Here is an 18,177-nt window from a genome sequence, read left to right as displayed (position 1 = left end):
TTTGTCTATGATGTTTTTTGATATGGTAGAATATCAGCAGTTAATCAGCCAATCCAGAGTGGTGTGCAAGACCTGACTACCTAATCCTTTAAAAAGTTTTCCATATAAATACTCTGGCTATTACAGCTTAAACATGTCCTTAAGCATTTTTCCTGCCCCTGCTTGCATTACTCCCTGAGAGGTACCTGTCTGCTGTCCCATCAGCTGGCTGAGGGTGGAAAGAGGCTGATAAGCTGCTCCTTTTCCACCAAAGAACCAATGTCATCCTCTCCCTCCAGCACACTGCTGGGACAGGCAAGCACCAGCTGCCGGGGGCATATCTCCTCCCAGCACTGAAAGAAGTACAGAATGCCCTCCATGAAGTAAACCTCCAAGCAATGCAGGCAGCTTCATGCATGGCACACAAAAGAGGAGCAATGAGAGCCTTTTGCAAGAAATTCATCTTTATTGAAGCAACCATGAGTCACATGAGCTGCCAGCTGGCCTGAGGAGTAACAATAGCAGTGGCCTGAGAGTAGCAGCTGGAGCTCACAAGAGAGATTGTGTCTTTCCACAGATCAATATATGTGATGATACATATACATGTATAAGTGAATATTTCCCCACTAGAAAGTGCATATGCTGGGAAGTGCATATCACACCCAATTCCCTGCCAGACTGAGGTGTGTTGGTGCCTGCCAGGATTGAATATTACACTGGGGCAGTTTGAACTTCAACCTGCTCCTAGAGAAGTCAACAGTGAAGCTCTGCTGATTCCAAGGGCGTGGAATGAGAAGTGACAGCCTGCCCTCAGCCCTCTACAACAACTCTTTCCTGTGCAAGGTATTTGCAGCCCAGGTTAAAATGCCAGCCAGGTGCTGTAGGCTGTACTGTTGTTCTTGTACATGCAGCAGCCCCTGCCTCAGGGCCAGGACTTGTCCCAAACATCAGCACAGGGTTGTCCATGTTTATCTCAGTAAACAATTGCTACTTACCATTTTTCATGCCTAAAAGCCACTATGTATGATAGAAGTGAAAGCTGCTGCTGGTTCAACAGACATTTCACACAGCTGTATAATTTACAGCAGGTGCTACATATATTGCAATGATGGATTTCGGCTCAGAAGTGACTCTGCCTCCTTGACATGAGAGCAAAGCATGCCAGGGAGTTGTTTCAGCTAGACTGACAGCCTTTTACAAATTCTGTTTATTATTGATAAGGTGATGTAAAAAGGATGTGGAGTTGGACATTGTATTGTTTGACATGGCTGGAGATCAGTCCCGTTCTCTTATGGATTTAAACTTCTGTTTGTGTGTGTAATATCAAAGTCCTTTTACCACAAGAGCACAGTGGGTTAGTAAAGCCTGATAAACATACATCTGGGGCTAGAAGTTACAGAATCACACAATCACACAGGTTGGAAGAGACCTTGGAGATCAGCAAGTACAACCTATGACCTAACACCACCTTATCAGCTAAACCATGCCACTGAGTGCCACGTCCAGTCTTTTGTTAAACACTGCTAAAGATGGTGACTCCACCTTCCTGGGCAGCCCATTCCAATGCCCAATCACTTTTTCTGTGAAGAATTTTTCTCTAATGTCTAGCCTAAACTTCCCCTGGCACAGCTTAAGACTATGTCCTCTCATCCTGTCACTGGTTGCCTGGGAGAAGAGACCCACCACCTTGGCTACACCCTCCTTTCAGGAGTTGTAGAGAGTGATAAGGCCACTCCAACTCTCCTATTTTCCATAGCCCCAGCTCCCTCAGCTGCTCTTCACAGGCCTTCTGTTCTAGACCCCCCACCAGCTTTCTGGCCCTTCTCTGAACATGTCTGAGCATCTCAACATCCATCTTAAATTGGGGGGACCAGAATTAGACAGACTCAAGGTGCGGCTTAACAAGCCCTTGTGAAATCAGTGTGGCATCAAGATTTAGGAGGCTGACTAAATCCTAAGAATAATAATAAAAAAAAGTTACATTGCATTAGCAAGGAGGAATAACAGAGAAATATGTCCTTCTGTTGGTCAGTTGTTTCAAAGCTCATTCACTACTTTCTGACTTTTTGTCCTGATCTCTACCAAAAGTTCTACAAATCTGGCAATGTTTGAAAATGGGAAAACTAGCTGACAGTCATTTGATGCCTATGTGCCCCAGCATGATCAGAAACATGCCCAAAGTTAATCATTGCAAGTGTTCAGGCAGGGAGAGCCTATTTCCCTTCAGTGGTGACATGCTTCCTGTCATTTATTTACTCATAGCGCAACATTGATCCTGGGCTGTGATCTTCCTAGAAACATTGCATCTTTGGGGGTCACAGGGAACTGCTCAGGTGACAGCATGACAGAAGTTTGGTTTAATGCTGTGATTTTTTGCTGGGCTTTTCTCTCCCTTTGGTTGTAGAGAACTCTGCGTCCTTCTTGTGGAGCCACAGCCTGTACATCCCCCAAGGAGGGAATCTGCATCTCTGAGCCCAGTAGCAGTGCAGGAAAGGGAAATGTCTGACACACATCCCACCTCCTGACTCCACACAATACCTTCCCAGGGCATTTTGTGGATGACTTCAGATATCTTCCAGTGCCAAGAGCTGACTCTGCCTGGTAAGGATGCCCAGGCATCAGGTTTCTACCTCTCTCGCAGGATGTATTTGCCTTTCCGGCACAGGTTGCTGCTGAAGTGGATGGAGAACCAGAGGAATGAAGTTAGGATCATCCCATAAACCTAAAGGGAAATAAATGGGACAGGCATACAATTAAGTGTGTAACTGATTATGATGCACCATCTGTGCAAATAAGAAGTCATAAATATAGCCTGTTGTCACATTTTTCTGAAGAGAGATGGTTTTCAGTGAAGTGGTAATCACCATTTCTGACATGGGAGATAAAAAAAAAAAGGCAACACATGGTTAAAACATCTGATTGGAATTAGCATAGCACATCTCAAACCTGGCTCTAAAAATACCAAGAAATAAGATGAAACCAGGAAATTCAGATTTCAAAACACAGAATCTTCCTCTATGCAAACAAACAGATCTCTCTCATAATAGTAGCCTTTTGTAAAGATATCATAGGGAGAAAGAACCACAACACTCATGTGTTGTTTGAAGTAAAAACCCCAACAAAACAAACAAACAGACAACCCCTAAACCAACCCCAAACAGTTATGAATGCAGAGGACAGTGTACTTCCTCTCTATTGTGATACTTTGCCTGGTGTACCACATACCAGGATTAACACAGGCAACATATCCAAGGTAAGGCTGCTGTGGGAAGGATAATGAGGGCTGTAACAATGTGCTAGTGCCTTTGCTTTCAGCTTGATCTGGGGATGTGTGTGCATTGTTGGCCGAGGACAGTGACATCAGAGCAGCTACAGCTCTCTTTACGTGCTTCCCTTGCATCCTGCCATCACAATAGTGAACCGTGTGGCAAGATTTCCTCTAGCACAGGCTTCAAAGACAGCTGCCTTATCTGACCACAGCATCAAGCTGTGAAAAAATGGTATCTATGAAGAAACTGCTCCCGCTTTTATCTGAATATAGCTGCACTGAAATTCTCCCTATATTTGAGAAAAATTGGAAAGTGACACCAAATATTCATTCACACATGACTTTACAATTACAGCTCCATAGCAATGCCTGATGGTTTTCCTAATTTACTGCTAGCAGTAAAAAATACAAATCATTTGTTCCTCTGAGTTTTATTTAGATGGAGAACAATCTTCAAATCCATAATTGTGCCAAGGTGGATGCAAGGCATAAAACAATCTCCAAATACATTTTCAGTCAAGACAGGTCATCCCAGCTGGGGAGCAGCACGGAGACATCACAGCATCAAACCTGCCTTCATGGTGGAGAAAGGAGTCTCCTGGCACATACTCTTTTCTGGTGTGCATCACCACATGTCCTTGTGAACAGGTAATTAGTGATATGCCACTGCCAAGCAGTGGGTAGGCAAACAAGAAGGGTGGTTATAATTAGTGATCCTCTCCAGCTCCAAAGAGACCATCCCCTGAGCAGCCTCTGAGTCCCCTCACCACTGAAAGACATGCTCCTCTTGCAGTATTTAATCTTCTCTTTTGTTCTCCCCCAAATTAACTGCAGAGCCTTTCTACATGAGCCATCATCTGAAGATGATTTCACCCCTCCTCTGCATGTTACCCCTTCAAAGACAGAATCTGAGAGCCCAGACAACACACTCTTCCCCTCTCCTCTGCAGCCTGCTCCTTATGAGCCTGTGATTTACCCACACATTGCCCAAAAGGAACCTCATTGGGTTCATTAGTAGTCATTACTAGGATGAGGCCTTCCCCTTCTGCACAGCTCTCCAGCTCCACCGCTGGTGCTCAGTGGCTTTCAAGACCTTCCACCTCTGGTTGCACAAGCAACTTCCCAGGCTGATCCAGGAGGCAGCAAGTTTCCTAAAATACAGAGGCTTTAGTGCATCTCTTTTTCTACCATTGCTACTGGCTTCCTGTATAATGCACAAGCCCCTCACTTCCAGGAGAGGTCATGCAGGCAAGCCTGAATGGATGAAATGCAACTACTACTGCATCCTGCTCCCCACTCCCAGATGCCATGCCTCATTAGGGCACAAAAACCATGCAGTAAGCCTATTCCTGCAGGAAAACCCCTCCACTTATCAGCCTGGCCAGATTCCTTACTCTTTCCCAATTTCCATGGTAGACTCCATCACTGCTTGTTTCTCTGCTGCCAGCATCCAAATCCTAGCTTCTGGGGGCCAATTTAGGATATTTTTTCCTCCTTGGATCCTGCCTTTCAGGGCCAAAATGTGAAAGAACAGACACTGTTACCGTGAAGCCAATGGCAATGCCCAGGAGTGAGAAGACAAAGTCCATGTGCTTCTTCAGAAAGTCCTGGATCTCTTGCAGGCAATCCTAGGAAGAGGGAAACAGCAGCAGTTTGGTGCGGGCTTTATTCCTACAACAGCACTTCCACAGCCTGAGAGAATAGGAGGCAAGAAAGGGGTGCAGCATTGCACAGCTGGGCAGTTCTCCCTTTTCTGTTGCTGCTGCAGCTTGGGAAGACAAACATCTGTGGTATATTTTTCAGTTACTACAACACGCCCATGGTTTTATTGGCATGATGCATTTTATACTGTGGGGGATGTGTGCTTAAGTGTGGTCATGCAAAAGCTTTTTTCTTTGCACCCAATGAAAAATGGAAAGAAGAAAATGGAAAGATGGAAAAGCAGAACACACTGTGGTGCCAAATGCATTCCCCAAGGTTACTAATGAACAGCTCGATTTTGCGAGGTGCTGCAAGCATTAATATACATTAGCCTTAAGCATGCCAATGGCCCCACAGAAATCCCCGAGGTGTTAGCCAAGATAGCCATTTCAGAAATGCAAGAGCATGCCCTTGATGAAGGCATTTGCAGAATGAGGAAAGAGCGCTCAAAGCCAGGAGTGAATGTAGTGTTGCCACCAAACTCTGTGGTTTCCTGTGATACACAAAGCACATCCTCCCACTCACTTCCCCAGCTCCAAATGAGGGAAACAAAGACCACTAAGTGGGAGGAATGAGTTGCCCATATGGTGCCCAGCTTTGTTCTGCGCTCCCTTCCTGCTGTTTGAGCCGAATTCGACCCTACCCTGGGATGTGACATTCCTCAAGGATATGCCTTGAAACGCTGCCCCTGCGGGCTGACTGCGCCTGTATATCACGTGTGCTGTTAGCACTTGACATCTTCCCCTGAAAACATGTTTGTACCACTGCAGCAGCGTGGTTTTGTTTTTCCTAGAAACACCATATATTGATGTTGGTGGCTTTAGCTGCTCTGGAGGAAGAAGAGTAATCGTGCAACAGATTTGCTCAAACTGTGGAGTTGTAGCTTCAGTGCACAATGGTCTAATACTGGTGGCTTCTCCAACAACCTCATTGAGATACTTGAAAGAGCCAGAATGAAGCGCGCTTGAGGAAGCTACTGCTGGGCATCAACACCCTGCTTCATGAGCTTCTCATTTTAATACCTATTTAATGCCCCAGGAAAAAAGGAATTACATCAATTTCCACATTTGCTGTTACTGGAACGCATTTTAATTGTCAGAAATTAGTGTCCTGTGGAAAAGTCAAACAGGTTTTTTTGTGCTCTGATATGTGCCTGTGATCTCTCACACCTTCTGCAAGCACAGGAGATGAGCAGGAAGTGGAGAGAAGTGAAAGGCTGCAAACACAAGCATTTTGAAAGCTTTCTAGAGCAGTGAAGGACACTACACTGTGGGTCTGAGACTTGCTGATACACCAAGACTCTTCCTCCTAATTCACGGAATCATAGAATGATTTGGGTTGGAAGGACCTTTAAAGATCCCACCCAGTTCCAACCCCCCAGCCATGGGCAGGGACACCTGTCCCTAGACCAGATTGCTCAGAGCTCCATCCTGCCTGGCCTTAGACACTGCTGTGATGGGGAGTTCATAAATTCTCTGGGCAACCTGTGCCAATACCTCACCACCCTCATAGTAAAGAATTTTTCCCTAATATTTAATCTAAAACTACTGTCAGTTTCAAGACATTCCCCCTTGTCCTGTCATTACACCCTCCTGCAAGAAGTCCCTCTCCATCTTCCTAGCATCTTTCTCCTTTTCCAGGACACAATTAGGTCACCTCCATGCGATCTCTTTTCCAGGCTGAACAAAAGGAATCCTTTCAGCCATTCCTCATAGGAGAGATGCACCATCCCTCTGATGATATTGGTGGCCTCTTCTGGACTCGCTCCACCAGGTCGATTTCCTTCCTGTGCTGGACCCCAGAGCTGAATGCACTACTCTCATACTGTGTCTAGTGATATTGAAACAACAAAACTCCAACCCATTTCAACTCCAAACTGTGAAAAAGCACAATTCTCATTAACACTTCAGCACCAGTGAGGTTTTGAAAGCTAGAAAGTAGAGGCACAACTCCACTATGGTGTGGGAGAAACCTTTCCCTTACCTGTCCTTCATCACGCACTTGGCCTGGTGGGCACGTCTTGTTCTCAACATTGGTTGTGTCCCCAAAAGGAGAGTGCTTCCCACAGCACAGGAACTGGAAGAGAGGGAAAAGTTTGCCAGCTGCTTGCCAGGGCTCTCCCCTTGCTACCAGCTGCTGCAGCAGGAGGTGCTGGCAATGGGCCCCTGCTGCCCCAGGCAGGGCTACTCAACCAGGGTGGCAAGGAGCAAAGCATGTAGGAATCAACAATGGCAGCAATGCAGGCTAAATTCAGGAGAGGTGGATGGACTTGGCTTCAAACTTGCTCATGGTCCTCCAGGACTACTGCCTGGGACTGAGGCTGAGCCCTCCCTTTGTAGTCACACTAATGCTCACAGTAGCTGCTCCAGAAAGCCCAGGGATGCACAGACTCATGTTTCCAGTGATTGTTATGGGCTGAGGGAATCCCCAGCAACACCCACCATGGAGCTGGTTTCCTATAGCTGTGGTGCAATGGACAGTTTGGAGCTCTGGCAGAAGTGAAAAGAAGAACAGGAGGAGAAAGACTGCTTCTCCATCAGTCAAGTGGCAATTCAAGTAAGCAGCTGGTGAAGCCAGGCATTGTGCCTGGTTCTCCTTGTTGAACAGGACCCTGGGAATGCTGCTCCACAACCCTGAGAGCAAGCACTTCCATGCCGGGACATGGCTCTGAGGGCCACCACCACCACCACTGCAAAGAGGAACATTTGCCCTCTTCTGTGTTTTGAGCAGCACAGATGGAAACAGCTTTGAAAAGTACTTGTTATAATGATTTAAGAAAACACAGAAGGATACAGAGAGTTGTGTGGGAGGTGTCTGGAAACAGCTGAGCAGAGCTGACCTCTCCATCCAGCCTTGCTGCGTGCCATGAACTCACTCCCCAAACAAGCCCTGCTGTGTGAGGAATGGCATCTCCTTTACTCAGCAGGAACTTGGGAGTTTCTCACTGTGGGGGACTTCCTCACTCATCTCCTATGGCTTTGGGGGCAAGTGTCCTCCCTGTGCTCTGGGTAACCACCCTTGCCTACCTGCTGAGCTACAGAGAAGTCCCCTATACCCACAGCATCCTGGGCAGTGGTTTTTGGGAGCCTGATAGCAGTCTCCAGCTCTGTAAGAGGCCATTTAGCCTCCAGTACTTCTCAGACACAAACTTGAGGGTAAATAGGAACAATGACGTGCAAATACTACTGCTGGACAATGTGGAATTCCTGCCCCCTCCTCTCTACTTGACCAGGTGCATATCCACACTCTTGTACCACAGATAGGGAGCAAGTCACAGGGTCTTGAGACAGAAATACTATGGCAGCTGCAGAGTGGAAGCTTTGTAGATATTGCACCACAGCGATGCTGAGAGAGGTGACCCTTTCTTCCTGTTGACAATCTGGTTGGTCAGATCTGAGAAAAGAAGAATAGGAAGCAAGGAGCAGACTCTACACCAGGTTGGAGGACTTAGTTCTTGAGAGGAAAATGACATTGTAGCATTTACAAGACAGAGCACAGGTGTCAACCCCAGCCTGCTAAAACCCTCAGGAAGATACCCCAGGGCAAGGTTTCCTCCTGCAGGTGAAAGACAACTTACTGCTTCATGGATGGCAGTCAGCTCATGCCTCCTGAAGCTGGAGGTGTTCCTCCTCACCTCCTCGTACACAAAATCATACACATCCATCATGCTGTCTTCCACCTGCAATGAAAGCAGAGGTCTGTACTTACAAATCACTGATCATAATTGTCTCTGGGGGGAATTGTGCTCTTCTTGATTTCCACAGAAGCTCTCCCTGGTATAGCAATACCATCAGTGCAGCTATGAAATGACCCCCAGGCAGCAGCAGGAGCTGGTGTATGACCCACCATGCACTAAGGAGCCAGGGTCTCACCAGCTGATGGCAGTTTTGGATTTTGTGTTAGGGAAGAACTTGGGTGCCTGCAACTAGTGTGCCTCTGAGTCCCTCTGCCAGCCAGGGCTGATGTCATCTCCCCATCCTGAAGGTCGTACTGTGAGGACAGGCACACATAACCATGAGATGCTAGAATACAAAGATGAGAGGACCTCAGAGGGTTGGTGTTATCTAAGTGGTAGAGCCATTTCTCTGACCAGAGTCAAAAAAACAATGGGAGTGACTCAGTGGTGAGTCAGACCCTAAATATTTACCAAATCTTTGAGAACTTGAAGCCTGATATATCCCAGCCAACTCCCACTCGGGGGGGTGGGTATCAGAGGAAAAAAAATATGACAGTTGCCTTCAGTGCCTGGAGCCAAAGCCTTATTTCTTCCTTTCATTTTCCCTTGTTTCCTAGGCAGCACTGATCTGAGTGGGTCAGCAGTCAGTGCTTGTCCTTCAGGAGGGAAAATCGATGGGAAAGACAGGCAGAGTTGGTGGCCACACAGGGAAGTCTCTGGGATCAGAGCCATCTCTCAGTGAGGCTTTGCAGCTCAGTCTAAGGGTTCACACCTGGAACTCACTCTAAGGAATAAAATCCCAGCACTCTCTGGTCAGAGGTGAAACTAGGTTCATTCAAGGTGGTTACATCTATTACTGCAATATTGCTCTGTCCTGCCCAGCTGTCCAAAACACAAGCAACAAACAGAGGGTGATAACCACAGAGGGGGAGGTTGACAAAATTATTTGTATCAAGATTGGCTTTGTGACTCCAGGAATAGAGTTTGAAGGCACACATAGAAAAAAAGATTTTCTATGTCTATCAACATGGCATAAGAGCGTCCAGTGACAGACAAGGCTCAGATATTATGGGCCAAGAAAAAAATACTCCATAACAAAATGTGTGACACTGAACTGTCCCACACAGGTGAGGAAGGAGGGTGCTCTTTTTGTCCCCCTGGTGTATCAGAGTGCATAAAGTGGGGTGGGTGCAACAGTAAGACCAGATTTCTAGATGACTTCTGCACCAACCTTCCCCACAGCAAACCTTATAACCCAATTAAAAGGAAAATATTCAAGCCTTTCTAGCTTCTTTGGGCCACGAAATAGCTTTCCAGAGGCAGCAATTAAATAAATGGATTCAATAAAAAGAATGTCCATTTCCACTGAAAGAATTGGATTAACAATAATGAAAAAAGAATAATCTTTTGAGCTCCTCTTGTGGAGAAAGGAACAACAGAGCAGCAGGTTTCTTAATGTAAGCGATTATTACCTTTTGAATATCCTGATCCCAGTCTAAGATGTAGGAATAAAAACTATTTTGTGCCGTGACAACATACATATGTGTTTTGCTAAGAGAAACAGTGCTGCATGTGCAATATTTGTCTTTTCATATTTGCCACAAGGGTCAGGATGCTGAGCCTTCTTCCAAAAGTCCTAAATTTAGATGACTTTAAAAAAAAAAAAAACAAACAAAAAACAAAAAGGTTCGATCAAGTGGCTGTTCGTGCGAGGGTTCAACGGGTGAAAATAATCCAGAATTTAACTACTTTCTAAAGGTCTCTTGAAGTCTGGGCCAGTAAATACAGGGAGAGGTAGCTGTTTGAACAATAAGAGTGGATAGGAAAGAACTGAAGGACAAGATGCCTATAAAAAAACAGTGGCTGAAAATTATTTCAGCTGTTGGAAACAATAATTGAAGAAACCACAAGCAGTCATCATTTCACAGCCAGCTCAGCTACAGCAATGGGAATGATGATGGTAATCTCCAGGTACATAATGACTACTAAAGACTTCAACTGCACCATTTCTGAGCTTGCTTGTGAGCTGACTTCTCACTTACCTACTAATTTTTTTTATTCTCATTTTGTCAAGCAGCCTCCAAGAGCTAAAAACACAAGTCATTAAATGGAAAATGTTTAATAGCAATAATCTCCTTTCAGAATGTGTGTCTGGGCAAGCCTAAGAGTACAATTTGTTGATTAGTCATTCTCAGCATTTATATCTAGCAATTATATCTAGCATTTATATCCAGACATTATCTGAATAGGCTATTCAGATTCTAGTAGGGGAATATCAGACTCTAAATCTATTTTTTAAAGAGTGAATTGTTTGTAGTTCTGCCACATCATCTTTCTGATTTTTGCTAGGATCATTTGATTTTGGAGGAAAAAACTGCTGTTTTCAAACATAGTGGTCTGTTTTCAAAGATTACTGCAGACAGCTTTTTTATTTAAATACTTCAGAAGTAGGTAGATAATAGGAAATCTCAGTATTTATCACTGGCTGTTTCCTACTGTGCAGAAGACTGTGCCACAGAGCATAGAAGAGGTCTGTGAGAAGACATAGGAGAGCAAAACATCACACTTAGCTGCCTGGGATGGGGTTATGTTTATACTCAGAGCTGCAGCCAGGCTCTGAAGCATGGGTCATGCACGGCAGCATCTATCCAGCCCAAAATATCATGTTCACTCGTGCATGCCTGATGATGTATAAATTAAAACCTGAAAGCGTGAGGCAGTCACAGGGTGATTTCAGGACTTATTTGCAACATTGCTACATCCAGCAGAAGTTCATGCCCACATTTTCTGTTGATCCAGTTCTTAACACAGTGAAGATCTAGACTGCAGCACTGCTTTGTACTCAATTGCCATCCTGCAAAAAAAATTCCCATCACACACTCCCCTGATGGGCAACTTTGAGTCCATTACCTCAAGACAATTTTCTTTTTCTGTATCTTACACTGATTGTTGGAGAAAAACATTGAAAATAGCCAGGGTGCTTTCTCTCATGTTTAAGCAACAGGATGACTGTTGAGTTTGAGTGCTTACACTGATACTGTCAACAATGTGCTTTAAGATAAAGAACTGTGCCTAATCACTTACACATGCAATGGGCAGATACAGCTGGAGAAGAGAAAGTCCATCTGTTTTTTGAAAGGCTTTTCACTCCTCCCACACATAAGCATCATAATAATCAAGTGGATTTTCCTGTTCCTAGTGACATGCCGTGTTCCACTGCTGGAGGAGTTCTGCTGGACAAAGCTCTCCCTTGGAGGGAGACTCAGCCTGCAGTGCTCATCAGTGAGAAACACCAAGAGCTGAAGATAAACCATCAGCTGGGCTTTGGTTAAGAAAAATCTCCAGCTTGAGTGATATGGAGGTCATACCTTACAGTAATTCTTTTCTGGGTGAAATTTTCCAGCTCTAAATCAGGTAAATAGTTGCTGCCTCCCACTTCTGTCTGCATTCCTTAATGAAATATTCATTTAGGAATGATATTGATGGGTTGCTGGATACAACAAATGGAAAATCACCACTGAAACTGGCGCAGCTGATTCCAACTGACTCAGTAAGTACCATTTTTCACCTTAAGTAAAAGAAAAAAGGAATTTTGAGACTGTTTATTATCCTCTAAATCCTTTATCCCCCAAGAAGCAGAATGTATGACTGCAGGAAGACATATACTGTAAGCTATTAGAATTCTTGCCCTTGGCTATTAAAACTAAAGCAAATTTCCACCTTACTTCCTTCAAGAGGAAAACTGACATTTTATTATTATTTATCAGGATAATTTTTTGGAAGAGAAAGATGAGACAAAGTCTACCTTCAGTTCTTGATGCCTTTGCAAGCCAAAAGTGCCAATGAATCCCAATTCTGCTGCCAGTGAATGCCTGTGTCTAGGCAACCTGGAAGTGTCTCTTAGGTGGAAACTAATGTAGACTTGGAGTCTTAGTGAACCACCTTTGCAAACTGCTGTTGGATAAAAATCCCTCTGCAAAGCTTAAGGAGAATAGAGTGAAAGGAGATGTCAGGATTAAACAGGAACACTCTTGACATGGCAGAAGAGGACAAGCATGGGAAGCAGAAGGAGGATCCTCCTCTCCTGTGGGTCTTTGTGCCTTTGAGGAATCAAACTGAGCAGATGCAGCACAGGCTCAGAAGAAACTGCAACCTCAGCACTTCATGTTCTTTCAGCATCACCATGGAGGATGCACTCACCAGCCTCACTCAGAGATGTCTCCCTAGTGCTGGCCACTGCAGACTCCCACACTCCACTATGAACCACAAGCTAGTCAGTTAAGAAGTGAAACTGGAATAAAGTAGTGAACCCATTCAAAATTCTTCCTTGTTTCAGGAAGAAAAACACTTCTGCATTTTGCTGTCTGTCTCCCCTTTCCTCCCCAGTGTGCAGAAATGCATGCAGTCACAACGTGCCAGAAACAGGGGTGGGGGCAGATGCAACAGCTTGCGTTTGGGAAAAGCAATGATGCAACTCCAGTGAAACTGAGAGGAGAAGGCAACTGTGGGAGCATTAGCCAGGTTGTAGAGCAACTCCCACCACATGGGTAAAACATACGGTAAGAGAAGCTCCTCCCATCCATGCCTGACCAAGCCCCATCTAACACAGTCATTGCAGTTTGCTGAACGTTTTTATTTCCTTCATTGCACGTCAGCTCCTCTCCTTTAGAGCCTTTTCTAGCCAGTCATTCTCAGATGCAGAAATCCAGCAAATCAAAGCAGCCTTTGAGGTCTCCCACGGAAAATGGCACAAGATAAGAAGGTTCTGCTCTGACTGACAGTGGTCACTGGAGACCACTGATGCCAGAAGATCCAGATGAAGCTTTTAGCCAAATGGTTTTCACCTTTTTTTTCCCCCCAAATCTGTAGATACATACAGATTTTGTATCTATCTATACATACCTACATTAAAAAAACCCCAAGCCAAATCATATGCAGATCCTACTATTTTCTGCTATATACACAGAAGGACACAGATCAAAAACTGCTGTGTAACAAAAAATTGAGAAAAAGCAAAAACTCTTTCTCACCAGCCTCAGCACTTCCATCTCATTCTTGCACACAAAACACTTAAAACATAAGAAAGTCCTGAGCTGTTACACTGTTCACCTCCTCATTTCCTATCTCCACATCCCCAAATGAACAGCAGATTCTAGCTGTGTGGGTCCTACACATCCCTCTTGGCCCACAGGCAGGGCAACATCAGAGCCTTATGCTCAGCCAAGCCATAAAACCCAGAGGCCACCTCTGTGCTGCTCAGATGCAGCATTGCTCTGTGTCTGTGACGGAGCACCAGATGCTTTATAGGGAAGTGCAGAAAACCCAGGCAGGCAGTTAATCAATATCAACAAGGATTTTTTTTCTCTTAAATCCTCCAGATCTGTGGCTGCACGCCTGTGAATGTCACCAGTATATCAAGGTCCTCTTGGGTGGGTTGTTTGGTTTTTTTTTTATTAGCTCTTTTATGTTTGCTTTTTGTTTGTTGGTGGGGTGGTTGGTTTTTTGCTTGTTTAAAAAAAAAAAAAAGTTTTCAGTCCATTTTATAACAGAACTGCAAAGCCAACAGCTGCCAAGGGCCCACACCGACCCTTTGTGTTCCTGTCTTTCAAAACACACAGCCCAGCAATTTGTGAACACCCCCTCCTCAAAACTGGCGTTAAATTATCTCAGCCATTCCTGCGCTTTCACCTGTAGCACTTGAAACCAGTGCCAGGCAAAACTACTTTCCAACAGAAAGCACTGAACAACACTGGAAACAGTTTTAGCTTATAAACCAATGGTGAAACACTGGAAACAATTTTAGCTAATAAAGCAGTGGTATCAGCAACAGAGCCAGTCCCAGGGCAGCCCTGTCACCTCTGAGTGGGTGGTGGCTGTGCTGAGCATCCTAGAGGTGCATAAAAGTTGGGTGTGCTGCAGGGCTAGCAACCCTCTGAGTGGCCCCAGGTGCCAGGGCTGACGCTGCTGGAGACGGGAGCTCCAGCTCTGCCACAGAAAGCGGCAGAGACGGGGCCGGGTGGGTTCAGCGCCGGGGCAGCCATAAATTATAGAACCCGTGAGTGCAAATGCCTGTGCGGAGGCTCAGACAAAGGAGAGCAGTGTCTCGCTGGGGGGAGTGGGCTGTCGCTGGGTGGTGAGAACATAAACACTGGGAAAGAGGCACAGTATTTAAATACGTTGAGGAAAAGGGAGGGGTTTCCCCCCATTTTTGTTTTTCCCATGGAGTTCAGAGACTGGGAAAAGCTTGGTGCTTCTAAAGCGATTGTGCCTCCTAGATTAACAGCAAGAGCAAGGAGCATTTCAGATAGTTCACAGGGTTTTCACAGCAACATCAGTGATATTTGTAAATGCTCTTGGAAGACCCCTGTAAGGGGCTACAATCCTGATCCAGCCCCCCTGATTCAAATCCCAAAAGGCACCTACCTGTGTGCTTCTGTGATTTCAGAAAAACACTTGAGTACACCTTCAGCTCGTGTTTAAGTCCCATTAAAATCTCTAGAATTTCAGCCTGCATTTAAGCATTTCACTCCCTGCAAGACTTCGCCTCAACACACACCAGAGGCAGCGATGGCAGACACAAACACACCGCAGGAAATACACAGAGGAAGGACCTCTACAGTCCCACTTAAGAAGTTAACTGGGAAGTGGTAGGCTGTTCCTTACATACCTGCAGAAACAAGATGCAGGTGCTGGTTTTATGCACCGTAAGAGATGATTTCCCTCCCGGAGACCCAGGCAATGCTACCTCTGGCTTTGCAAAGGTGCTGCTTGAGAGGGAGACCCACAGAAGGAAGACCAATGCTGGTTCCATATGCAGAAAAGGGAGGAGGGAAGCTGTTTTGTTTAAGAACGAGACCCAGGCATGGCGATGTTTGTTATTTAACTGTTCATTCCAGCCGTGTACCCCAGGCTTTCTAACAGGTTAGAAAATCACCATCTCAAAAGGTACCACCTTGCTTGCTAACAAAGCATGGAAAACTCCATTTCCACTTCCCAGCAAGAGGAGGGGAGAGCAGACAAATTCCTCTGAAGGAAGCAGAGCAAGGTGCAGGAGAATCAGGATGTAGAGGAATGGCTTGTATTCATTCCCTGCCCATAAAAAGTGAAATCCTTGGGTTTATTCTTGAAGTACAAGCCGCGCAGCACAGAGGGGCTAGTGCCTTTCCACTCATGTGGAGCCAAAAGCCACAGGTTAAACTCATTTTGAAAACAGCCAGCAACCTGAGAAACCATTTGATAATTAGGAGATCACCATATTATTGCAGGTAGTGCAAAACCTCTTCATTCAGAGGGGAATCAGGCCTTTACAGAAATGTGGACAACTATTTGCACCAGTTTCAAATTCCTGAGTTGGGAAATTTTGATTTAATCCATTTTTTTACCTGTGAATGAATTTCTGTAATTAAAATGCTCATTCGGTTGCAAAACCCCTTTTATGTTGCAGCAATTTCAGTGTCACAGACCCACCCTGGAGCCAAGGCCACAGGGTGGCTGGAAGAACTGGCTCAGCGGCTGCAGAGAAAGGAAACAGCGGAAGGTGATGTGGAATAGAAACTCTTCTGGCCTCTTTCACAGCAGGGCACAGAACATAACCCCAAACCTCAGGTTCAGCAAGGTAAAGTGCCAGGTCCTGCACTTTGGTCAAGTGAGGCCAACAACCTCATGCAGCACTACAGGCTTAGATAACAGTTCCTGGAAAGGGACCTGGGGGTGCTGGGTAAGAGCTGACAAGCAGCCAGCATGGGCCCCGGTGGCCAAGAAGGCCAAGGCCATCCTGGCTTGTATCAAAAATAGTGTGGCCAGCAGGGCTAGGACAGTGATTGCCCCTCTGTTCTGGGTACTGCTGGGGCCACACCTTGATCCCTGTGTCCAGTTCTGGACAACGTCTTTCTACAAGAAAGACATTGAAGTACTGGAGCATGTCCAGAGAAGGGCAATGGAGTGGTGAAGGGTCTGGAGAGGAAATGCAGTGAGACGGAGGTGAGGGTAGTTTAGCCTGGAGAAAAGGAGGCTCAGGGGTGACCTTATTGCTCTCTGCAACTACCTGAAAGGAGCCTGTACCATGGTGGGGGTTTGTCTCATCTCTTAGGCAACAAGTGACAGCATAAGAGCCTCAAGCTATTCCAGGTTCAGGCTGGACATCAGGAAGAATTTCTTCACTGAAGGGATGGTCAGGCATTGGAATGAGCTGCCCAGGGAAGTGGTGAGTCACCGTCCCTGGAAGTGTTCAAGAAATAACTGTTACGTAATGGCACTAAGTGCTCTGGTTTAGTTGACAGTCAAAGATTGGACTCAATGATCTTAAAAGTCTTTTCCAACCTTAATTATTCTGGTTTTGTGTTAGTTAGTAAGAGTACCAAATCTTCTCTATGGCAGCTGCAAGTACAGCTTTGCTCCAGCCTATGCAGACAGGTTTGGAAAGCAGCAGTTAATGGGTGAGGAGAGAAAGGATGCTGGGAAGCAGGAGGAGAAAGCAGCAGCCCTTCCCACCAGCTGTGCTGGATGTGGCATATCTCTCCTACATCCCGCTCTGCATTCCACACCCCTGCTTTTTTGCCCATGCTGTGAATGACAGAGGGACCGCACTAACACAGGCAGCAGTTTGTGGGAAAGGAACTGCCATAAAGATAACTTTGGAAAACAAGACTCAGCTCTTCAGCTTCAGGAACCAGAACTTCCTAATGTGGCTGAAAACCATCCGAAAACCTCATGATTTCCATGTGGTAACCTCATGGTTACCACAGCAGTTCCAGCAAAGACCTTGTCTAGAGGTCATCCCATCCCCTCTGCCCTCCCATGCTCGTAAGGGTCTCGTTTGCTTTGATTGCGCCACTGTCTTTTCTCAGACAGGTTTGCAACACTTCCCTACCAAGACCACATCTCCCACCAAGAAGAGGAACAATTGGAATGCAACCTTTTAGGATAAAGCATGATAAATCTGAGGTTCATGACTGCTGCATGTCTGGCATACATCACTTTAAGAAAACAGACTATGGTGACATTGAGTGGATAACTTGAAATTAAAACATTCAACATCTGTCTGAAAGAATACATCTAGAAGTTACAGAAGGTCATGAAAGCAGAAAAGAATGGGAAATGAGAAGATTCATTTTGTTTACAGTGCCCAGGTCTGAGAATATCAAATATTTACAAATAACTCTTCCTTTCCTCCCTGCCCAGCTTCTCTGTAGGAAGTACTTTTAAAAAGGCCCTGAAAAAGCCACACAGGTAAAATAGGCATCTTGTTTTCATCATGCTCAAACAACATTTCTACCTATTGTCTCTTGATAATAACCATGAAAGCAAATTTTCAACTGACTATTGGGGTTTACTGTTTCAGATGATTTTCTGTAAGAGGGGTCTGCTTTATGAGGAAAATGTAGAATTTTTTTGTAATTTTTTTTTTTTTTTTACCTACAGGAGTAAAACCACTGAAGCATCTGCCATGGATTAGTGCAGGGGAGACCTCCCATCCCCAGCTTGCAAAGGGAGGGGAGGACTCTATTTTCAGTGCTGCCTGTGTTCGGCACCTTGCCAGCAGGGAGGGAGAGGA

At 45.4% G+C, this 18,177-nt stretch overlaps 1 protein-coding gene across 2 annotated transcripts in view; it reads right to left on the bottom strand.

The window, feature by feature from the left end:
- Positions 1-468: 468 nt before the first annotated feature.
- TSPAN32 (tetraspanin 32) overlaps positions 469-18,177 on the bottom strand; it is a 30,875-nt gene continuing 13,166 nt past the window's right edge. Inside the window, exons 5-8 of one of the 2 annotated variants that reach the window (XM_083864292.1) lie at positions 8,526-8,627; positions 6,932-7,024; positions 4,792-4,875; positions 469-2,701 (exon numbers count right to left, since the gene is read on the bottom strand). In XM_083864292.1, coding sequence (XP_083720418.1) covers positions 2,606-2,701; positions 4,792-4,875; positions 6,932-7,024; positions 8,526-8,627 — 375 coding nt within the window. In that variant the 3' untranslated portion in view covers positions 469-2,605. The remainder of the gene's footprint in view (positions 2,702-4,791; positions 4,876-6,931; positions 7,025-8,525; positions 8,628-18,177) is intronic. The other variant, XM_083864293.1, reaches the window with a different exon arrangement.

The sequence above is a fragment of the Zosterops lateralis genome (genome assembly GCF_965231275.1).
Source record: "Zosterops lateralis genome assembly, chromosome: 6".
NCBI lineage: Eukaryota > Metazoa > Chordata > Aves > Passeriformes > Zosteropidae > Zosterops > Zosterops lateralis.
The sequence above is the reverse complement of the archived record's forward strand: the minus strand, read 5'-3'. Positions and strand labels throughout refer to the sequence as shown.